This window comes from Fundulus heteroclitus, chromosome 14 (assembly GCF_011125445.2).
Source record: "Fundulus heteroclitus isolate FHET01 chromosome 14, MU-UCD_Fhet_4.1, whole genome shotgun sequence".
Lineage (NCBI taxonomy): Eukaryota > Metazoa > Chordata > Actinopteri > Cyprinodontiformes > Fundulidae > Fundulus > Fundulus heteroclitus.
Window position 1 is genome coordinate 7,359,377 of NC_046374.1, and position 24,320 is coordinate 7,383,696.

At 42.5% G+C, this 24,320-nt stretch overlaps 2 protein-coding genes across 3 annotated transcripts; both read right to left on the bottom strand.

Annotated features, from left to right (window-relative positions):
- Window positions 1-3,398: 3,398 nt before the first annotated feature.
- Window positions 3,399-5,445, bottom strand: LOC105925521. The gene is made up of 5 exons (XM_021315883.2): window positions 5,394-5,445; window positions 4,571-5,284; window positions 4,389-4,502; window positions 4,264-4,311; window positions 3,399-4,143 (listed from the first exon to the last, which is right to left on the bottom strand). Exons 1-5 carry the CDS (start codon window positions 5,395-5,397, stop codon window positions 4,055-4,057), a joined length of 969 nt encoding a protein of 322 aa, XP_021171558.2. The 5' UTR covers window positions 5,398-5,445; the 3' UTR covers window positions 3,399-4,054.
- Window positions 5,446-20,859: 15,414 nt separating this feature from the next.
- On the bottom strand, window positions 20,860-23,699 carry LOC105925518 (M1-specific T cell receptor beta chain). 2 transcript variants are annotated; one of them, XM_036146203.1, is made up of 6 exons: window positions 23,636-23,699; window positions 23,409-23,517; window positions 22,822-22,916; window positions 22,609-22,734; window positions 21,270-21,313; window positions 20,860-21,151 (listed from the first exon to the last, which is right to left on the bottom strand). In XM_036146203.1, exons 1-6 carry the CDS (start codon window positions 23,688-23,690, stop codon window positions 21,032-21,034), a joined length of 549 nt encoding a protein of 182 aa, XP_036002096.1. In that variant the 5' UTR covers window positions 23,691-23,699; the 3' UTR covers window positions 20,860-21,031. The 2 variants fall into 2 exon arrangements, with proteins under 2 accessions (XP_036002096.1, XP_012716857.2); XM_012861403.3 differs by having other exon boundaries at window positions 22,822-23,517.
- Between the last annotated feature and the right edge of the window lie 621 nt (window positions 23,700-24,320).

Below are 24,320 nucleotides of genomic sequence, written 5' to 3' on the forward strand. Positions count from 1 at the left end.
GACCAAAGTGTCTGCACTTCGGCCGCTGCAGGTGTGTGAGTGAGTTTCCATGACGACGGAACTCTGAGGGCCAGAGGAAAAAGCTCCATTGAGATACAATGGCAACTTTCATCGCTCACTGCAGCGGCTGTGATTAATGTAGAAATCTGAAATTCGCACAGTCACTTCCTCTTAACATTTTAAAAATTTTCATGTGACTTTCAGTCATGTGTCAATTTTCTGTACCATTTTGGATATCACATGCTTTCTTATTGGACCTTTGCTTCCAACAGGACCTGGCATGATAACCAGACACGACCCAATTGGCCAATACAGCACCACCCACATGTGGGAAATGGCACTACACACCATTTTGGTCAAATGTTGAGTTCTGGGCCCAGATGTGGTGAGGCTGAGTTGCTAAAGGAGGCCAATCTGACCAATGAACTTTGGTCACGTTTGGTGACATTAAGTATTGGCACTCCTATTTGAGGCACTTCCCAGTACAGGATTTGGACCAAACTGACAGAGTACACTCACCCGGTGGTACTGAACACAACCTTGTTAGCGGCTAACGGTTAGCATGTTGCTAACCGGAAGTAGCTCTAGGAAGGACTCACCAACTTCTGCTTCACAGAGTCTGTTCTTCCTTTATAGAGAAAGCTCCACAAAAAATTTGGGCTACGTCGCATAAAGCATCTCCAAGCTATGAGGTGTCAAACATCCAATGCTTTTCAATGGAGGACGAAACCCATTATGGTCCCAATACTGCATGCCCATATATGGAGCTACAGTATAGCTCAGAGGGAGAGTGCAGGCTTACCATGCAAGAGGTCGTGGGATCGATTCCCGGCGTGGGAGACTAAGAGTTTTGTATTATAATCCCCACATTGTGTATATTAAAACATGTGTGCTGATCCCATGAAGTATTTTTTTGTACCACCCGCCATTTTGAGTTACCATGGCAACGTTATAAACGACGTATTTTCTCCCTATTTGAGGCTCATCCCAGTACAGGATTTGGACCAAACTAACAGAGTACACTCACCCAGTGATACCATACACAACCATGTTAGCAGCTAACGGTTAGCATGTTGCTAACCGGAAGTAGCTATAAGAAGCTTGTACAAACTCCTGCTTGACAGATTTGGTGAATTTTTGGATTTTCTCCCTTTTTAGGCACTTCTCAGTACAGGATTTCAACCAAACTAACAGAGTAACATCACCCGGTGATACTGAACACAGCCATGCTAGCGGCTAACCGTTAGCATGTTGCTAACGGAAATAGCTTTAGGAAGGTCCTACCAACTGCTGCTTAGCCAGAGTTCTTCTGCCTTTACAGACAGAGAGAGGGCTGCAGCTGTCAGTGAGTCTCCATGACAACGCTGCTAGCAAGAGGCTCCTAGGAGGTCCATTGACTTAACATGGCACCTTTCAACGACCGTTGCGGGGGCTGTGAAGACCGTAGGAAGCTGAAATTCGCAGTGTGGCTTCCTGTTGCTATTTCTGACGGTACGGTACGCACCAAGTGGCAGGCGCCTTGCTAAATTTCTTCAGAAATTTTTCTAGTTATTACTATTATTCATAATCAAATCCATTGTAAAATTGCACAACGCACTAATCTAGAGGATGAAATACATACTGAACAGAACACAACTAATAAGAAAGTAGACCTTAAGGAATGAACCTGTATAGCAACACTTTTGGACCCGAGGATCATAACAGGCATTTGATTATGCAATAGATGGAAATGTATCCACAAATACAAAAGCTTACCTATTTTCCCCTGGAATAAAAATGTGAAATAGACGACAAAGTGTGTAGGGCATGGTGTTCAGGTTATCTTGCTGGATGTGAACAACCTCGACCCACTTTTCAGTTTTGTGTTGTGTTTGATTGGCCAAGTACAAGTGGCACAGCACTTCCCATTTACGAAACTTTGAGCATGAATCACATGTCCATCGCCCCCTGTAGGAGCATTTTCCATATGACAACAAATTATAAACCTTACAACAATGTTTTACTGAACCCAATGATTCCCTCTGGAATGTGCCCTCTGTGTACTCTCATTATGTGTGACTACACCTGTATATTGTGCAATATCTTTGAATAAGATTCTATTTTAGATTCTTATAAGAGAATAAGTGTACACTTGAGGCTGAATAAAGTTCCTAACTTGGTTTTAGCTATTATTGTACCATAATCCCCCTCACAAATTTGTTGTGTTTTTGCTTGAAACTGAATGCAATAATCACTTTAGAATTGACACAATTGACAAGTGATTTTATATTTTGGTTATGGCCTACCTGTTTTCCATCATCCATCAGCACAAAAGCAAGCTAAAAATAACCAAAATAACTTTCCACTACAATACTAGATCCATAATTTCCAAAATCCTAATCCAGACACCCCACACAAACATTTTACAATAAGTATGCTGCTATCTTGGCAGCTTATTAATTATACTATTAATTATATTAAACCTATTATAAAATATGTATTGTATTAGATTTGCAAACTAAAAATGTGGCTCAAAAGAGCTCTTGGCACAATAAACATGGGTACAATTTGTTAAACTAAAAGATACAGAAATTTGTACCCAACAAGTAATGCTCCTAGGCCTGCTTTGATATAATTAAAATGCATTTTATTTATTCACTCACCAAAAAAGAAAAGTAGCGGTCATCATAGGTTCCAAGACGTACCATGCCTGCCACTTCACACACAGCTAAAAGCATCTCTGTTTGATCTGGCTTGGCTTGACATATGGCTGCCCCCTTATACCAGTCCTGTTCATGGCGTTAAAAGGACATAATTTTGATGTGCAGTTGTAGAGCAAGGCAAGGTCACAACTTTATTTGTATATGATGTGGTTCTATTTGACTCTTTATGCTTTGAACTTCAAAGTCTGAGGCTATGGTTTTTCACAAATAGAGCAGTAGGTGTGTGCCTTAAGTGAGATATTTCACACCTTCTGATATATTCAACCAAGTGGAGTAGCAGAAAACCCATAAGTAGTGGTGCCTTTGATACAGGAAAAATGGCATACCACATGGGGCACCATCTTGTCAGGGGTCCGAAAAGCACTCAAGAGAAAGCTGTTGGTCAGTTAGGCTCCAATAACTTCGCTATTGCTTATTGTCATGTTCCTTTGATGGACACTACAGGTCCCCCCTGTGTTCTGTGTAAGCAATGTAAGAAAATCTAGCGGTACAGCATAACCTGTTAATGACGCTGAAGTTAGTATCAGATGTAAGAGTCTTATTTGACTGAGTTGAAAGGCGATTTTGTGATTTTAAAGAACTCCAGACTGCATTACTCAGCTATAGTCAAATCCTAAAACAGCCAGATCTATAACAAGAGATTTCTTTAAACACAGATCTTTATTCTATTTAAGAAGACACTGTAAGAGATTTTTTCATGTTTTTTTTAAATAGTCCATTGACAGCAGAACCTGACCTAAATCACTCTGTTAATACACTGATTACAGTTTTTTTTTTAAATCATAGTCAATCTGAAAGAAATAAGGATTCATACTTTTGTAAAATAAATCTATGCCTTTATCACATCTGTGCCATGATGGTTCTGGTCCCTGTTTAAACCAGTTGAAACTTGACATGACATTAGAATCCAAACTTCTAATTTTATGACAGTTGAGATTATGACCTTGGATCAAAGCAGAATAATCCCAGCAACTGTATATCTAAATCAATTGGGCAGATATAATCTGTAAATGGTCTGGTCTTTAACAGGTTCTGAAATTATTTAGGTCTAGCATCCTTTGTCCAACACCACACACACAGAGGAAGCAAAAATTTGAAAGGAATTTCCCCTCTTTTTACTTTACAGTAGTAACATGTCTGCAGAGTAGACTATGAGTGAAATATAGATTACTTTAGATTTTTAGCTGACAGGGAAACCCAAAAGAGACCAATTGCAGAAAGCTCCTTTCCATCTTTATAAAAGTCTGAGAAACACACTTCAATTGTTACTATTTTTAGACGTACTCCTAAATCCACAAAAAAATATTATGGTATAATATATTTCCTAGATTATGCTGGACTAAATGCCATTTTCAATTGCTGCTTTTTTTCTTCTTGATCTGTTCAACTGGTTTACATCTACAGATGCATAATGGAGGCTGTCTGTGACTTGGCTCGTGCCCTGGAAAAAGCAGATATACACCACAATATGAACTTTGGAAAATAAAATACTGAAAATGTTTCAAAAAGATGCTCAGACATGATATATATTCTGACTGTTGTTTTTACAGGTAGGTCTTACCAGTACTGTCGTCGTTTGAGGACTTTGATCTGGAAATCTTGGCTCTAGCTTTCAAAAAGTAAATTATGTGTTAGTTTAAAACGTTTTGGTGAAAACAAAGAAAAAGTGCTCTTTTGAAACCGTACCTGTGGCCTGTCGGTTGTATGTTTTGTTTAACCGTTCCACTAAGAACATAAGTAAAATAAGGAAGAGACCAGTCAATGATCCAGCCATGAAATACACCAAGAAGTTTCCCTCACCTGCAAAGAGCTCATAATTACAAATACTGAGATTTCTTAAACAGAAGTTCATTAAGACTTCTACTTACTTGTGAATTTTAGAGTGGTTCCGTTGCCAAACACTATGTGTCCACACAAAGAAACGCCACAATAGTAGATCCCAGCATCAGCCACATTCAGGCTTTCAATTGACAGATTGTACAGGCAAGTGTGGGTTTGTGTGGTGGGGTTTCTCTTGCATTGATCATTCTTGCTCCCATGACTGTAAATAAGTGCTGGGTGGGATTCTTCTGACTTTTTGAACCAGTAAACATTGTGTTCTCCACCACAAATGCCAGTTTGTACCGTGCAGTTCAAAGTCAAGGAGTGCCCTGGTTGAATTGTCTCAGATTCTGATTGATGGATCAAAGTTTGGACGTTAGAACTTGAACTTTTAACAATGACTGTTGTACCTTCTGCAAAACTCACAACTTGTGCATGGTTAAATGCACAATAGTAAGTGGCTGAATCTGACATTTTAAGATCGGAAATAATCAGTTGATAAGTTGTTTGGTTTTCTCTAATCAGGCTAAAGCGCGGATGGTTCTTGAACGCACCATAAAAATTATTTTCAGTACTATACACAAAGAAACTGGTGATCAGCTGCGGTTTCTGTCCCAGAGTTTGCATGTACCAGCAGATCCACGCTGAGTCATCACCTTCATAGGAACACTGTAAAGTCACGTTTCCTCCAACAGGAGCTGATATAAAGCTTTGCTTTACACGAAGAGACGTAGATGGTGTTGTCAGAAGAGTCTCTTTAACTAAAAGTATAGCAGAATAAAAATACAAAATCAATGGAACAGGACATAATTCTGTGGTCCCAGAAAAGCTTTATCACAAAATGTGTTAAAATCGAGAAACAAATCTTACCCATTGTTCCTGAAAGCAAACATGCCAGACAGAAGACCAGATGTGAAGATGCCATTTTGGTTGCATTAATGATTTGAATGAAAGGAAACTTGATCTTTTCTCCACTTTCAAGAGACAGGGTTTGAACTTGATTGGCTGTCATCAAGTGACACATGTCCTACTTTAGAAACATCATAGCTTGTACACGGCAACCTGTGGTGTCAACTTGTTCTTGAGAAGGTTCGGACAATGCCTTGCTGAAAAAGATATCTTTGTAGTTTGCTTTGTTGTTAAAAAAAAAAAGTTAAAAATGTACTTAGCATCGTTGTTGTGGACTGAAGGACAAATACACCTAGAAATTAAAAATTTAATGAAATATTGCTTTTGTTTCTTTTATTCTAAAATTTAATGGGCCCATTAAAATTTGTCTCATTAAATTATTTCAAGTTGCTTTTTAATATTATTTCATTGACTGGAAAGATCTCTGACACATATGCACACAGCCATTTACTGTTTTAGGGGTCTGAGTAAAATATCACCTACGTGAGAGTGTAACCACATTTACATCCTGTACCTCTTTTTTTGCATACTTCACTAACATTAGTGTCAGCTAGGGAAATGACCCAAAAACGTGCATGAATTGATGCATTTCAGGCTTGAAAAGAATGGCTTTACGAGAAACAAGCAGAGCTATCACATTAAAGATGATGACTACTTTCTGGCATGCATATGTTTTTGAAGACCACCGAAAGATCCTAGATGCTGTAAAGGGATATTTTCCTCACAATAAGCAGTCAAATATTACCTTGGCCTGCTACATCGTAGCAGCTAAAATCATAGTAGAGCTAGAAAACTGTTTAAATTATTCATAAAGTTGTGAAAATTAGTACAAGGGATACAATTAAAGTTCAAAGAACACATTACACTGTGGACTGTTTTCAAAATAGCTGAGTCAACAATAGTTTTGGTCACAATAGCCAAACTACAGCTTCTGCTGCTGTAATAACAAACATATCTTGGTTGTTCATTCAAGGTTACAGTTCATTTGTTTTCAAAACATTTACTGTTGCTATGTGATTTATGGTAGAATAACCAGGGCCACTGAATGATACGGAAACATGCTAGCAAAATTTTTGAACCTCGCCTAGATTTTTACCCTGGCTGCCCTGTCACCACAGCCTGACAACAAGTTTCACCCTGGAGTAATGTCTTCCAACCGGACAGCCCAAAGTTAACCAAACTGACACAGAGGTACAGGTTTGGCAGAGTTAGGCAGGGAAAGTCAAATGGTTTATTGTCAATGTGTATTACTGATTTTTTTTAACTGAAGATCTGGAGCTAGCATGCTAAGCATACTGCTCGCATTCTTGAAATAAAGCTTTGCTGATGTATTTGAGTGTGTTTTTACGGTTCTAACAAGCTTAAGTTCCATAAGGGTGTTATCCACCTTATTTTCAACGGAAATACGGAGGCAGCGAGTTGACGGTTTTTTGTGCGTGACTTCCGGCCGCTCACTTCCTGTCACTGGTTGGCTAGCTGAAAAGCGACTCATGCAGCTACTTCGTCTCAAATTACTCGTCGTTATGACTTGGAGGAAGACCGGGATCGTTTGTCCAGTTTGAGGCTGTCATAATAACGCCTGTAAAGAAAGGTTTACATGGAGCAGGAGTGTTTTAATCATCGACCGTGTACAAGAGCTGCAGATGCGAGGCGCCCTGCTTACTCTTAATTCCTTAGGTTGTGCCGCTCCTGATAAACATACGCTCTCACATGAAGCCTGCCGTCTTTTAGCTTTCTCTAAATTATTATCTGGATATGTTTCATTCCTGCTGGTAGACCTATGGGGTTCTGTTAATAAAGTTATACAGTGAGAGATAAAAGGCAGGTTTATTTTTTTATATTTTTTTTATTCATAAATCTATAAACAAGTCACAGTTCCAAGATAAATATGTAATAACAAGCTTAATTTTTAGCTCAAAGGTAAACATTTAGTTTGTAAACTAAACATTTAATTTGGAGATAAATATGTAATTTGAAAACTAAATGCTTGGTTTGCATCTTAATATGTAGTTTACAAACTAAACAGTTAGCTGTGTAATTAAATATTTAGCTTGGAACTGTGACATTTACAAATGTATAACTGACTTTAAAAACTAAAACACATTTTTTTTCCTTATGACTGTAAAGAAACCAACATATTGCTGTTATATCTTGACTGTGTAACCTTACAAATGGCATCCCAGATACTAACACAGGCTGTTTGTAAAAACTGGAAAGAATGTGTGATGTGAATATTTGAATGAGTATGAGTAATGATGCAGGTGGTGCTCTATTAGCTTGGTGTTAACATGGTTTTAAGTAGTCTTGATATGTTTTGTGCTGTTTCAATTCAATTCAATTCAATTTTATTTATATAGCGCCAAATCATGAAACATGTCATCTCAAGGCACTTTACAAAGTCAAGTTCAATCATATTATACAGATTGGGTCAGATTATACAGATTGGTCAAAAATGTCCTATATAAGGGAACCAGTTGATTGCATCAAAGTCCCGACAAGCAGTATTCACTCCTGGAGAAGAGTAGAGCCACAGGGAGAGTCATCTGCATTGTACATGGCTTTGCTGCAATCCCTCATACTGAGCAAGCATGAAGCGACAGTGGGAAGAAAAACCACCCATTAACGGGAAGGAAAAACCTCCGGCAGAACCGGGCTCAGTATGAACGGTCATCTGCCTCGACCGACTGGGGTTACAGAAGACAGAACAGAGACACAACAAGAGAAACAAAAAAGCACAGACGCACACATTGATCTAGTAATCTGTTCTACATTAGATGGTAGTAGCGGGTGAGCCGTCTTCTCTGGATGATGTCACAGTTAACAGAACGCCAGACCAGGTGTACCTACTATGAAGAGAAAAGAGAGAGAACAGAAAGTTAAAGCAGAAATGACAACACATAATGCATAATTGAAGAACAGTAGAACTCAATAGAGTGAGAAAATTAGATCCTGATATACTCCAGTAACCTAAGCCTATAGCAGTAAAACTATAAAGGTAGCTGAGAGTAACATGAGTCCCTAGTTATAATTGTTTAATAAACTGATTGTGGTCTTGTGTTTGACAGATGATTTGATGTGATGCAGAGGCTGACCGGACCACTCCATAATTAGAGTCACCTATGCAGAAAGATGCTGATGCTACAGGCACCAACGGTTCACACCTAGGACAAAAGAAGAATGTATGTGGCTGGGAAAACACTGGCTTCCTGGAGTATCTTCGTCCTGGCGATGAAGTAACGGCAAACAGAGGCTTTACCATCAGAGATCTGCTGTTTGAGAGGCGATATAACCTTATTCTACCAGCATCCACTTATTAAGGAAAACAGTCCTCTGATGAGGATGTAACTGCCACAAGGAGGATTGCAAATGTCCACATACATGTGGAAAGAGTTATCAGGAGGCTCAAAGTTTTCACAATAATCTCCCAGAATGTAACTATTAAGTTGGTTTATAAGATAGAAGAAATCTCCTATAGCACCTTGAGGTTTTACATTTTGGAATTACTTTTAATTTTTTAAGAACTTTAAGCATTGTATATCCTTATTTCTAGACTATTTAAATGTTTACTTATACACAAATTGTGTCCAACTAAAATGTGTATTATTAAATTTTGAAATCCATTTCACTTGCTTAAGTAATTTGCATTTATTCATATTTTGATCAAGTGGGTGTTGTCCCTAGCGCATGTAAAGAACTAAAGTTTATCTTATGTACATAAACTGGCAAGAAGATACAGTTTTTCATTTATTGAATTTAGCTCAAAGGTACTTTGACTTCACCTTTAAAGGAGAAGTCCGGTCAAAATCGGAATTCAAACTGCTGAAAGTACTTTAGATATAAAATTATTACATACTGTTCAATAAATGATAAGCTTTTTTAATTAAGAGTAATTTTTATTTGAAGGTCTTTTATGGAGGCAGCCATCTTTGTGAAGAACAGTACTGCCTCCTCACAGTTTGTGATGTCAGATCCCGGTATCGGCTGTCGAGCAAGTCCCAATGCCCTATCTGTCTCCTTGTAAATAAATATCCGTTTTCATGCCAAAAAAAAATTTTAACCCCTTAAACAAAGATAGACATGGTATTAAGCATTTAAATTTAAATTAATACTAATTTTACATTTTAGAGACATAAAAAGACAACAAATAAGCATTGAAGTACGGTTTATGGGTTGGGTTCTGCAATGTTATAAGATGAGTATAAAACTCATCTTTAGAACCAATCTCTGCTCAAAATGGTGATCTGCACCGCCTAATCTACTTTCAGCAGTTATCATCAGTTATTGCAACCGTAAACTGCAGAAAATATGGGCAGATCTGTCAGGATGAGCTGCAGTGCGTTATGAGGCGGAGGGATATTTTGGCGTCACTTAGTTTAGAGCCAAAACAAGCCACTTCACTTTCAGAAACAAGCCCAAAAAAAACTGTAGCCCCCAACTCGTGAAATTTACAAGCAACTTTAGAAAAAAATAAGACCAAAGTCGCATAAAATAAGTGGGATTCACCACAGTGAGCATTCTTTCTAAGTGTGTTGTATCAATCCGCCGCTCTGATCGGTAAACAAATGTTTCGGCAAATTCTACATCATAAAAAAGAAAAGCCTACCGAAAAGTCTCGCTCTCATGTCATCTTGAAGACATTCTTCTTCGAAATGTTGGCTACAGACGACATGTTTTCTCTCTGGCCAGAAGCACTATGGCAAATTACAGGGGGGTATTCCGTTTTTTTAAGGGGGCACACTTTAAAAAAAAATGATATGCTTCAGGCTGAACAGTGGCTCTGTGACTACTCCTACAGTGCTGAGAAAGAAATTCTCAATAAAATCCCAAAATCTAAAAAAACTAACAAACAAAAAGCAATAGTGTAGTCATTGTTGCCAGATTAGGCAGGTTTCCACCCATTTAAGCTTCTTTGAACACATTGAGCTGGAACAAAAATAGCTTATGGGCAGGTTGTAAAAGATTTGGGAAGCTTTTCATAACATTTGTTGGGCTTTTAGAAAGAATTACTAACAAAATATATCAAAATAGTTGTCAATGTCTGAAAGAAAACTAAAACCATTTTAATAAAATGCCATCTCCTTCAACTCATTTTACTGGTCAAATTATTTTTTTAATAAGTTGAATCTGTCGAATCTGACATCATCAATGAATAATAGTTCATAATGAATAATATTGATTGTCATAATAAAACAAGAAAAGAATAGTGGTTAATCAAGTGTCACTATGAAAATGTATTGGTCAATGTAAACGCCCCAAGAAGGGTTGACTTCTACTGATCAACTTAAACATATTTCATGGCTGTGTGAAAGAGACATGTTTGGATAAGCTATTTTCTGTAAGAGAAATTAAGTTTATATTAAGGTAGATTTACAAGTCAGGTTGGGAAGCTATTGATAATTTTTTATTTTTTTTTCCAGTTGTTAACCTTTCCTGTTCTACTCCCAGACCGTAGTCGGAAAGCACAGGGGAGAGTTTCCTCCAGGGCCGAAGTTGGCTCTAACTTCGGGGCTAACCCCCTTTACTTTATATGCAGCAGTTGGTGAACAACTCACACGACGGCTCCGCTTGTCCTTTAACTGTGACAGCCTTTATTTGCCAACAAACTGTACATTCACTGTTAACTCTCTTGCTGTCGTCTTTCACCAAGGCACTCGCTCCAATCCTCCGCGCTCTCTCTCTCTCTCGCTCTACCACTCACACGTTACGGCTGCACATGCACACAGCTCTAACCCTTAAAGGGGCCACGCTACTCTTATAACACTACCCCCACTCTGGATGGAAATTTTAACAGAATTCCACTCCAGCACCAGGACACACATCAGCTCACATGTATATAAAGTCCTCATTTGTTTACAGTCCATTTTTTTTTTTATGAGGATTCTGCAGTCCAGTGCAAGTAGGGCATTAGCAAAAAATGTAGCTTCACAGCGTAAATGCAACCATATAGCAGTCCACTTGATTAACGTGCATATACTACAGTAGAGGGAAATAAATCCTGAAAAGGTATGAATAACACCCATTAAACATATCAGGCTACGAGTTATTACAAACTCTTGAACTAGCGATAAGTTAAATTAACAACTTAACTTCTCTGTATACTCAACAAATTACTCTTAACCAACAGCAGTAGCACAAATACCCTTTTTTTTCTTGGTTTTTAGCACAGTGGATAAGGCAATTAAAGCATTACTTCTCACATTTTTTTTTTCTTCAACTTTTAACTCAACTTAGCTTAAACAGTAACAAACAGCTTTCCTCATTTAACTTAAAGGCACAACTTAAAATGAAAACTGTCCAACAATTCTTGCATTCATTGAACCACCCACTCGCCATACATGGCTGGTGGTCTCCGCTGGCGGCTCGTCCTTTGAGAACGATGGATCGGATGATGTTGTTCACCCAGGCCACCCCCACTATCCTCAGGGCCCCGAGGCGAAACAGGGTCCAGGTGAGGAGAAGCAGATGGGAGTGAACTGTCCGCAGCTGGATCTGATGAGGTGCAGCTGGAAGCTTCCTCAGCCTCTGCGGTGGAGAACAGCTGGGACAGACCCAGAACAGGATCAACAGGATCTTCGTCCAAGGCTGGGGGTAATACCTCCTCTGGTGTCCAGCTCCGAGCCTGCTCCAGGGCCCAAGCGTTGTCCAGTGGGTCGCGGCTGCGATAAAGCTTCAGCTGATCATGATGAACCACTTTAACTTTAGCCCTTGGGCCTTTCTGGATACGATACACCAGATCGTCCAACTGCCCCAGGACAAAGTAGGGTCCTTCATATGATGGCAGAAACTTCCTGACCTTGTTCTGTATTTTCCGGGTGCCTTTTATGAGGTACAACACAGCATCACCGATCTTGTACTGTGTACGGTAACAATTCTTGTCATATTGCCTCTTTGCACGTTCCACAGATTCACCCAGTGCATCTCTGGTGATGTGGTGTGCCAGTTCCAGTCTTTCTCTGAGGTGCTTGACATACTCTGGGGCTGACGGGGCGGTGTCAAGGTCCGGAGGTAGGCCGGCCACCAGATCCACTGGTTCGCTCACTTCCCGGCCGAACATCATAAAATTAGGAGAGAAACCAGTAGCACTGTGCTTTGTTGCTCTGTAGGCCATGACAGCATAAGGGATCATGAGGTCCCAATCCCAGTGGCAACGCTCAGCTGTTGTGGCCAGAATCTTTTGCAGGGTGGCATTGAATCTTTCAACTTGGCCATCGGACTGAGGTCGGAATGGTGTGGTGTGTGTTTTCTCAATACCAAACAATGTGCACATTTTCTGGAACACTTCAGACTCGAAGTTTCGGCCTTGGTCACTATGCAATGTCTGTGGTGCTCCATAACGACACACCCATTCTGAGGCAAGCACTTCAGCAACAGTTACAGCCTTGTCATTGGGTAGGGGAAAAACATCCACCCATTTGGTAAAATAGTCCTGTATCACCAGCACATACCGGTTGTTACGCTCTGTCTCGTTCAGTGGCCCCATGATATCCAAGGCAACCCGCTCCATTGGGGCTCCCACTCTAACAGTACCCATGGGGGCTTGTGGTGTCTTAAGTGGCCTAGCTTTGGACGCACAGCTGGTACAGGTGCCACACCAAACCGCAACATCTTCCCTCATCCGGTACCAGAAGTATCGGGTCTGCAGGCGGGCTACTGTGCGCTCCACACCGAAATGCCCACCAACCTGCCCCTCATGCATCTGTCTCATGACATCGGGCCGGAGAACACGAGGCAACACCACTTGTGGGTAGAACTCGGTGTCGTTCAGGCAGTAGAACCGCCTAACCAGTATTCCATCACGGATGTAGAGCCTCTTCCATTGGCTCCAAAAGGTCTTTGTGGCTGGGCTATGTGGTGAGACTGTTACCCATGGGGGGCGCTCTTTGCTGGCCTCCATCCATGCCTTGATAGGTGCAATATCTGGATCAGCTTCCTGGGCCTGTCGTAGCTCCTCCAAGGACCAGCCGCCAAACAGTTCAGTGTTATTTGTCCTAGTCAGATAGATTCTTGTAGGGGCTTGGCTTTAAGTTGTCTGTGTCAACAGAGAGAGTTTCATCCACCCCCACTAGACTCACTGCTGTGGAACCTGGTTGCCCGTCTACCCCCACTGGACTCAGCATCACCTGGTTGATGTCAGAGTCCAATTCACACTGCACAGCTTGATGACTGACGTTCACTGGCTGAGGGGAGGGGTTGGACAGATTACAGGGACATGACTGGCGGCAGGGTCTTCTGGAGAGGCTGTCTGCATTGGTGTGCAAATGACCAGGGCGATGGATGATCTCAAAATTGTACTCACCGAGTCTCTCAAACCACCTAGCGAGCTGTCCTTCAGGCTCCTTCATTTTTGTTAGCCACCGAAGGCTACTGTGGTCGGTGCGGACAATAAAGGGCCGCCCCAGGAGATATTGCCGGAAATGTGATGTGAACTCCACCACGGCTAGCAGTTCTCGCCGTGTGGTGCAATAGTGCTGTTCAGTCTTGGACAGTTTGCGGCTCCCATAGGCCAGCACACGCTCCCTGCCCTGCTGAACTTGGGAGAGGACGGCACCGATGCCAACATCGCTTGCGTCAGTGTCCAATATCATGTTGCCCTGGTCGAGTGGGAACCCCAAGACTGGTGCAGTGGTTAACAGATGCTTGAGTTTGTCGAACGCCTCCTGGCATTCCTCAGTCCACTGAAACCGGGCGTGTTTCTTTGTCAGGTTGTGGAGGGGCTCAGCTATGGAGGCAAAGTCTTTCACGAACCGTCGATAATATGATGCAAGGCCAATGAATCGGCGGACCTCCTGGATTGATGATGGAGTGTGCCACTCCTGCACCTTCTGGACCTTGCTGGGGTCAGTGGCCACACCATCCTCCGAGACAATGTGCCCAAGGTAGGCTACCTGGCGGCGGAAGAGAAAGCACTTGGCAGGCTTTAGTTTCAGGTTGGCCTGGTGAAGACGGTGGAAAACCTGGCCCAGCCGCTCCAGCATCTCGGGAACATCCCGGCCCAGCACAATGATGTCATCCAAATAGACTAGGCACGTCTCCCATTGCATGCCAGCCAAGACGCGGTCCATCAATCGCTGGAATGTTGCCGGAGCATTGCACAGTCCAAACGGCATAACATTCCACTCAAACAGTCCATTTCTGCTGCAGAAGGCCGCTGCTTTTCGTGCTCTGGGGGTCAGTTCAACCTGCCAGTAGCCAGAGGCGAGGTCTAGTGTGCTGAACCATTTGGCACTGGAGAGGGTATCCAGGGTGTCCTGGATGCGAGGCAGCGGGTACGCGTCTTTAATGGTACAGTCATTCAAGGCTCTATAATCTATACAGAGGCGGTATGTACCGTCCTTTTTACGTACCATCACTATAGGCGATGCCCAGCTGCTGTGGCTCTGGCGTGCCAGTCCTGCTCTCAAGCTCTGCTGTATCTGGTGATCAGCACTCTGTTGTTTCTCACACGCCATCCGGCGTGGTGGCTGCTTGACTGGAATGCCTGGCCGGGTCATGATGTCATGTTGCACCAAGCTGGTGCGTCCGAGGTCATCCGGACCGGTGGAGAATACAGTGTCATAAGTGCACAGTAACTGTGCTAGTTGGAGCTGTTGTTCTCTATTAAGCTCAATGGAACTCTGGGTGTAAAGCTCCTGTAAGTGCTGGGGAACAGTGCAAGAGCTGCTGGATGTCTGTTCAGGCTGAATTATGGTCTTTTTGGGTGCTAGGGCTTTAGCAGGCTGGAGAAAACCAGCAATGGCCCCCTCTTTAATGGTTACGGCTGTGTTTCCAGGATTGAAAAGGCGGAGGGGAACAGGTTTAAGGGGCTGAGCTTCCACCAGGATGCGGGCAACAAGTACTTTGTATTTCTCTTTAAGAAGCCTTTGTGGGGTTCAATACCACTTCACCTTTAACAGGTTCCCTGTAGTGAACATTTCCTCGTACCAGGTACTCTTGTCCAGCCTCCAGCACTACGGTCCGAGCCACTCTCACTGCATGCGTCTTTGGTTTGTTTCGAGAGTAGAAATAGGGCACTTCCTCTCCAAACAGCACAATGCGGTGGTTCCCAAAATCAAGGCGTGCTTGAGCTTGAATCAGGAATGGATGGCCTAAGAGAGCCTCATCACCAGCTATGTCAGCAACCAGGAAATGTACGCTCACCTGCCGGTTGTTTATGTGTACAGGAATGTGAGCCTCACCAAGCACAGGGACGTCACCAGGCCCGACACCCAGCAAAGTCTCTACCTCTGATGGCTGCAGTGAAGGCCGGACATCTGGATGAATGGCGTTATAATGGCACAGAGGCATCACACTTCTCCGTGCCCCACTGTCCAAAACAGCACACACTTCCAGTTCATACACAAACATGTTAATGCTCATCTCTTGACCTTGGGCTTTAAGATGAAGCACAGCAGGCTCAGGGCTTCCAGGAAGGGTTGTTGAAGCTTGAGCTCTGAAGGTTCTCCTTGGTGAGGGGCAATTTCTCTTCATGTGACCCAGCCCTGAGCAATTGTGGCAGCGAATCTCCTCACTTTTGTCTTTTTGGCCCTTCCATTTATGTGGTGGATGGCTGAAGCTGGGAGACTCAAGCTTCCAGTTGGCTGCTGGCGATGCTGAACCCACCTCAGCTCTCCCTGTCACAGCTCCCTCCCTGATTACAGCAGCACGGGGCCTCCGTTCAGCCATGCTGCGTGAACCTGACTGCATGAGGTTAGTGACATATGATGCTGCCCGCTTGGTGGTCTCATGGCGGCGGGCGATGTCATAGGCTTGGGCCAGTGTGTGTGGTCGTTGTTCTAGCAGTTTCTGTACAATTTCTGCATCTCCTACAGCATTGGTGAAAACTTCAACGCCTATGGCGTCCTGCTCAGTCTCTGTCCTGTCACTGTAGGCTACTGACACTTTTCCATATATGTCGTCTCTCAACATATGGAGGGCCTCACCCAATCTACGGACACGCTGTCTCAGTTCAATAGCTACCGCAGCTGCATGCTCTGACGAAGGGCCGTATGCAGTCTCCATCTCCTCCACCAGACGACTGTAGTCCCACTGTGAAGACCGAGGATTTCTGTGGACGATTGCCCCTGCAGCGCCCACCAGACAGAACTTCAACTGGACAGCCATAGTCTCTTTTGACCAGTAATTAGCTTTGGCGCAGCTCTCGAACCGGTGCAGGAACTCTTTCCATGGGGTGGTGCCATCATACTGACCGGGACGTAGAGTGGGTACTCTTTCCCTGATGTCGTAGTCTTCCTCACTCTCAGACGAAAGCTGGTAGCGTTCACGGTGAGGCTGACGTATATGTGTTCTGGCCTTCTCACACTTGCTGGATATGTCCTTTAACGGTACAGTCTGGCTAGGACATCGTCCTGCTATTTGTCCATAATTGTCTTTTATGAGGTCACAGCAATGGGTGGTTGGCCCTGGGCAGACGGAGTATGAGGAATAATAGTTGGCAGGCGTGCTCTGGATGAAACTTCCCTGGTGAGCAGGGGAAAATGGGTTTGTATGGGGTGTTGCAACGGTGGCAGCTAGGTTGTGCGGCAGGGCAGGAGTCTGGTGGTTATGCACTCGGAAACATGGTTCTGGGCTTTGTATGTCGGCCACGTTGTCTTGAAGGCAGTAACTGTCCATATTAGCACCAAGAAAGGGGTTTGTGCCCGATAACCTGGGCTGTGTTGGCTCATGGGGAGTTTCAGTCACTCTCTGCCTCATTTCAACTGGCTCTTCTTCACAGCAGAAGGGGTTATAACATGCATATTTATCATTTTTTATATTTATATAGTCCTTTTTTATTTCTCCTTGACTTTCATTTACTGCAGTCAGCGTCATGAAAGGGTTAGAGTGGCTGGTTACATTATTAAAAATGTCCTCGGTGGCAGAGCGACGACTAGCGGCTGCCATTTTTAGCTTAGCTTCTTGGCCAGGTGCAGTCAACAATTAACGTGGCTAATTGTCCCGGCTTATCTCGCCGTTTCTTTCTTTACTCACCACTGCTGCTCTGTTAAACGTGAGAGGGTCCCTTCGTGGTCGCCAGTGTTAACCTTTCCTGTTCTACTCCCAGACCGTAGTCGGAAAGCACAGGGGAGAGTTTCCTCCAGGGCCGAAGTTGGTTCTAACTTCGGGGCTAACCCCCTTTACTTTATATGCAGCAGTTGGTGAACAACTCACACGACGGCTCCGCTTGTCCTTTAACTGTGACCGCCTTTATTTACCAACAAACTGTACATTCACTGTTAACTCTCTTGCTGTCGTCTTTCACCAAGGCACTCGCTCCAATCCTCCGCGCTCTCTCTCTCTCGCTCTACCACTCACACGTTACGGCTGCACATGCACACAGCTCTATCCCTTAAAGGGGCCACGCTACTCTTATAACACAGTTGATATATCATGATTGTTAAAGTGATCTTGTGTATTATTTGGTTGCCTGATTGTATATTTTGTGTGGAGCCCGTATGAGCGAAGTTTTCTTCTTTGCTTCAGCGCATTTGTGCCCTAATTGCATGTTCTTATGTGTTTAATAGTTCTGTGCTTTTAAAATGAGAGTTTGAGATTTGGGCTTTTTTTTTCTTTTAAGTTGGGCAGGTTTTATGCTGGTTTGGGCTGGAAACTAACAGTGAGATGCGGCAACCTGTAGTGCTGCGTCTTGACTCAAAAGTCAAGCATAAGCAGACAGGCTGATAAACATGAGCACTGGTGTCAGGTTGAACACTGAAGTAAAAATTAATTCTAGAAGAGGTTCTGTAATTACAGCAGCTAGAAAGCACAAGGATCAGAACAAAGCAGAGTTCCCTTCTGCCTGCAAGGAACCCTAGTTTCTTCGGTTTGGCAGTTTTCCTGCTTAGTTCTGCTTCTGGTGCTCCTAGCTGTCGTAGCTAACCCTCCTAGTGTGAATGTTTACTCCAGTATTGACTTCAATGCTGACGTTTCAAACAGAAATTAATAGCACTGCTTCCAGCTCGCTCTCACTTGCTTCATTGTCACTTCTTGTAATTGTTTGGTAATAAGACCAAATTTACATCACGCACTACCGACACCGGCGGTGACCACAGCCGAGACGCGGGTTTCTCAAGGCTATGAAGGTATGACTTAGTGTCCCGCCCCTCTCAGTTGTGATTGGCTACCATGTAGCCTTCAGTCGTTGATTTGGTTGGTTGAATTGTATGACTGACAGATCAAAGATAGTACTAATAGAACCCCGCCAACGTAAAAAAAAAAAAAGAAAAGAAAAAAAGACAGCTTCCAGGGCGGGCACGGCTGGCTCAGAGGGCGGGCACAGCCCCCCAATGCCCGCCTTTTGCCGCCGGGTCTGACTATGGCAAATCTTTCCTCTTCAAGTAGGCAATCCAACAAAAGAACCAGTGGATCATGAACTGGAAAGGTGAAAAAACTAATGTTTTTTCCACTTTTACCCGATGTACTGGAACATCCAACTGCCATGCACGTGAGTGCAGAGAACTGCCCTCGGCTCACCGCGATGTTACATCACAGGATGTGATGTCAGGCGGCCATCTTTGTCCATATTTGGGCAATAATGGCCGCCCCCATACACAGTGATCCAGACGACAATTTCTGCTTTTATTTTCTTATTGATTAACGTTATATTCATTAAATCACCACAATCGTATTAGTTTTAGTTATAGCTAATGACCACTGAATTTTCCTTGTTGACCGGATTTCCCCTTTAAGTACTGGATAACATGACAGTTGTGGTTGAAAACCTACTTGAATGCATCAACAGTTTCACAAAAAAAAAAAAAGCACAAATATGATCATAAGCTGGATATATAGAGCACCTGGGTCCAAAATAGTAATTTTCAACACCTGGCTGGACAGGAAATGTACTGGAATAACTGCAAAATGTTAGCTGCACGGCTAAAGGCGTTGCTGGCCCCAGGTGTGCCCACTCTGCTGTACTGGGTGATGGGTGGGTTGGATCCTTTTTTGTGCAAGTAAATGAATAAGTTCACTTAGCTAAATGTGAAAAGGACTGGAGCTTGGTGCCGTCTGGCCCACTCATGCTGTTCCTGGCTGAAGTGGAGTATTGGGGCTCGGCCCACTCATTTACTTTCCTCACTCCTGTGCCACCTGCGGCAGGTATTTAATAACAGGACATGGTGCTGGGTGCACTGTCTGGGATTCAGATCCTCTCGGGTATCAAGCAGGCTCTCTACTGGGGGTAAGGGGGGTTTGGGTATGGGCGGTTCTGGTTTCCGCACTGCTGTGCCTTGGATGGATGTGTGGTGTCCCAGTGGTGGGCTGCGTGGCCTCGTTCCTGGGGTCCTCTCTGGTTGCTTCTGATGCCTAGAAACATCTATTATGATTCTTTAGAGAAATCTGTTGTTCAAGTTACAAAAAAAATATTTCCATTTGGGATGAGGAGAGCATTTTTATTTCAATAGAACTGGACTGGGCTGAACTGAATGTCTGAAAGACCCAAAATTCACAACTGAGTATTATTATAGATTTCAGATTAGAATAGAAATATTTCTTTGTCCCACAGTAAGGACATTCATGTGTACCAGCAGCAAAGTGAAAGGCAAATGGAAGCTTGCAGATATGCACAAAAGTAAAAATATAAAAACTTGTGAAACACAGACAGTAAGGGGAAAAAACATTGTAATGCTGTTGAAAATAGCATTTTCAGATTTAGAGACATGTGCAAATATATTGGGTGATTCAAAAATGCACACAATTTGTGCATGTTTATTTGTGCATCAAAAACCACAAGACTATTTACAAGAATTTTAAAAAACAATACCAGCAACAATAACAGCAAGGGTGTACGTGCTTACTGAGTTTGTTGAGAGCAGTGATGGGTATATAGGGTAAATGTGCTGAGGACCCCAAAGCACTTTACACTACATTTAGTCATTCAGCCATTCACTCACACATTCACATGCTGGCAGTGGTAAGCTAAACCACTGTTGCCACAGCTGCCCTGGGGCAGCAAGGCGGGTGAAGCGTCTTGACTGGAAACACGACGACTGAGAGTGGGTGTTCGAACCAGCAATGCGCCACCTACAGGGCAATCTCCCTAGCTCCTGCACCACTGCTGTCCACATAGTCTAACTGCTGCTTGGGAGGAATGATCTGCAAAGACGTTCCTTAGTGCACCTAGGATGTGGCAGTCGTTCTCTGAAAGAGCTCTCCAGTTCAGCAACAGCTTCATGCATGGGGAGGGAGATATTGTCCAACAGGGATGTTATTTTTGCCAGAGTTGTAGATAAGCTGCTGCTCCAACAAACTGCACCACAGAAGATGGCTGATGCCACCAGAGTCAAAATAAAAGTCTTCAGGAATGCCCCTTGCACTCCAAAAACATCGACGTCTCCTCGCCAAGTAGTCTGCTGTAAAGAGGTTTGTTGTTGTGACTCCAGAAAAATGTATTTATGCACTGTAAAATTACATAAAGTGATTGTATACAAACATGTAGTGTTTCAGAATTTACATCAGTTTATTTTGTGACATGTCATTAAACAATATAAAGAACATTTGGGAAAAAAATAGGTTTACTTATTTTCTGATGGGATCCTTGTGTCTGTAACCCTGAAACATTCACATATAACTGTGCTTAAATTCTAAAAAAGAAATTCAGGATAGGACAGAGCGCTGTTTCCCATCTACTGCATCATAGTAGAGTAAACACACTCAGTCTCTGTACTCTTTCTGTTTCTTCTTGATCTGTTGAGCTGGTTAGAATCTACAGCAGCATAATGGAGACTGTCTGGATCTTGGTGGCCCTGGAAACAGAATACTCCATGAATTATTACTTTAAAAAAATTGCTGTACAACAGTTCACAGTTTTCAAAAGATGGAAAGAGTTAACGGTATTTGAAATAAACGGTTGAGAAGATGTACCTCTGCATTTGTTGCTGGTCTAAATGAAAGCCTTGCTTTAAACACTGTGAAAGACAAAAAACTATTTTGATTAAAAACAAATATATATATATGCAACCTTGCATATTTCTTCTGTTTCACTTTTTTGCCACAGTAACAGTATGGATTATCGCATTTTATTATCACACAGAGATTGGGTAAATACAAAATCCAGTTTATGAAATGATGATACAATTTATTAATGGAGATCAGACCACACTTAAATAGAACCAAGCCAAAAACATGAAGTAGACTAAAAGAACAAAATCATTAACATCAGTCTGCAAAGGCGTGAAAACAAAATTTTCAACAGTTTTGGTTTCCGGCATTACCTTGTAATACGAACTATCTACAAACAGAGAAAATGGAGAAAACATGGGACAGGTATGAGCCCTCCCAGGAGAGGACAGCTGGTAAAATTCCTAGTAGCCGTATTTTGACGGTCTAGGCCTACTTTGCTGCTTCAGGATCTGTATGACTGATTAATAGAACCATTAATTATGCTTTTTAGCAGAAGCTCTTGAATACGTATGTGGCTACGTTAACACATTTCTGCCAACAGGAGTAGGCCAGAATTCTGCCACAGCAGCTTAAAAGACTCATTGCCAATTATTGCAAATTGTTGATTATAGTTGTTGCCGCTAAGGGTGGCACAATTGGGTACTTGGGGGGCAAGTTGGTTTGGGTAGCATTTCTCCACAATAAATGTAATTATGATTCAAATTCTTCTTTTTGCATTTGCTGAGGTTATCGTTGTCTGTGAGTCCCCTTGTCCAGGGGTCGCCACAGCAAGTCGTTACAACTTGCACACAGACTTGGCAGAGCTTTTATAATGGACACCCTTTCCTGACGCAACCGGGACCCAGGTTATATTTTTCTGATGCTATAATTTGTTGTCGGGCTGCACAGTGTCGCAGTGGGTAGCACTGTTGCCTTGCAGCAAGAAGGTCCTGGGTTCGAGTACACCCCTGGGTCTTTCTGCATGGAGTTTGCATGTTCTCCCTGTGCATGGCTTCCTCCCACAGTCCAAAAACATGACTGCTAGGTTAATTGGCCTCTCTAAATTCTCCTTAGGTGTGAATGTGTGAGAATGGTTGTTTGTCTCTGTGTTGCCCTGTGAAAGACTAGCGACCTGTGCAGGTGTACCCCGCCTCTCACCCACTGACAGCTGGAGATAGACACCAGCATCCCTTGCGACCCCACAGGGGATAAGCATGTTGGAAAATGGATGGATGAATAATCTGTTGACGATCTAAAAGCCATAAATGCGGCAAAACAAACAAAATCTGTAAGGGGTAAAATACTTTTAAACAGTAATCACCTGAAGGTTGGCAGCTGTTTCTCTTGTGCATCTTATGCAATGTGAAGGCCAGTAAAACAGTCAGGATGGCGGTGAAAATCAAAGCTGCACTTAAGAAGTACACCAAGAACAAAGAGAACGCCTCACCTGCAAACCCAGACGAACAGAAAACTTTAGACGACGCTCAAAATTCATACAAGCAATCATCAGCATCTGTCACATGACACAACTCACTTTTCAAATCCAGCTTAGTCCCGTTTCCAAACAGAACCCGTCCACAAGAAGCAACAGCACAATAGTAAGTCCCAACGTGAGAGTTATTTAGATTCCTTATGGGGAGATTGTACATACAATTAAGTGTTTGTGTGTTAGAATTTTTCTCACATTGATCGTTCCTTCCTCCATGGGTGAAAATGAGTCCTGGAGCAGATTCTCCAGAGTTTCTGAACCAGTAAACATTGTGTTCTCCACTACAGCTCCCAGCTTGTACTGTACAGTTCAGAGTCACAGAGCTTCCCGCCTGGAGGGTTTCAGATTCTGATTGACGTACCAAAGCAACATTTTCCAGAGCTGAATCCTTCACACTGACTGTGACCCCCTCTCCAAATTCAAACACAAATGAAACTCCACTTGCACAGAAGTAAGTCCCTGTGTCTGATGGTTTTAAATCAGAAATATTTAAATTACTTTTCCCATTTTGAGTTATCAGAGTGAAGCGTGGGTCCTTGAACTTATCTTGAAAAGTGCCACTTGTATCAAATTTATTACTGATAGACATAAGCTGTAGCTTCTGTCCCAGAGACTGCTTATACCAGTAATACCTTGCAGCCTCACTGCCATAGGAACATTGCAGACTCACGTTTCCGCCAACATCAGCTGAAATAAAGCCCCCTTCTTGATGCACAGCTGTTTCCAATTGATTCATCTTAGCTGAATAGAAATAGGGGAGAAAATCCTTAACCAAATTCTATTTCATGCAAAACCGAAATGTTTGAATTAGGATGGACAAGAATTTCAAAACAACCACTTTTGAGAAAACTCTACTCACCCTTTTTCCATAAGAGGACACACATGAGAAAGAAAACAAAGCCTGAAGGTGTCATCCTGCTGAAATCGCCTTGTTGAATGAAAAGCACTTTGATGCTTACTGAACTCCACCGAGACGAAGGCAGTTTTGATTGGCTACAAGGAGAACATGATCTCATGATCACAGCCACCTATAGTGTAACCTTTGATCTTAAAGAAGACTCAACAGCTACCTGAAATTCTGATTGGATCCCTTTAACTAAAATCATAATCATAAAGAAATAGCTTTTTTTTGTCAGAGACTATCTGCTTTTTTAACAACTCTTAAAAACATGTATATTTTGTAAAAATGAGTAACAGTATTTGCTAATATTTTTGCAGATATAATAAAACCGAGTTCTTTCCATAAAAAAGACCACTAAATCAATCTAACAGGGGAGCAATAATTTAAGTGACTGAATATGGTAACATATGAAGTCTTTCTCACACAGGTAAAATGTTTTAACAAAGAAAAATATTTTCTTCATACTTCAGTTGACATTGCAAGAGAAAAAAATAAAAATAAAAAAACATGTGAGTTTGGATTTGAGTTTAAAAAATGCTTGCCATTTATGATTAAACAGTTTTCATTTACTAATGGATTAGTCTCAGATACCCTAATTATTTAGTTATTGTCTATCGGACTTGCTTGTCTGCGTTGCAGGCAT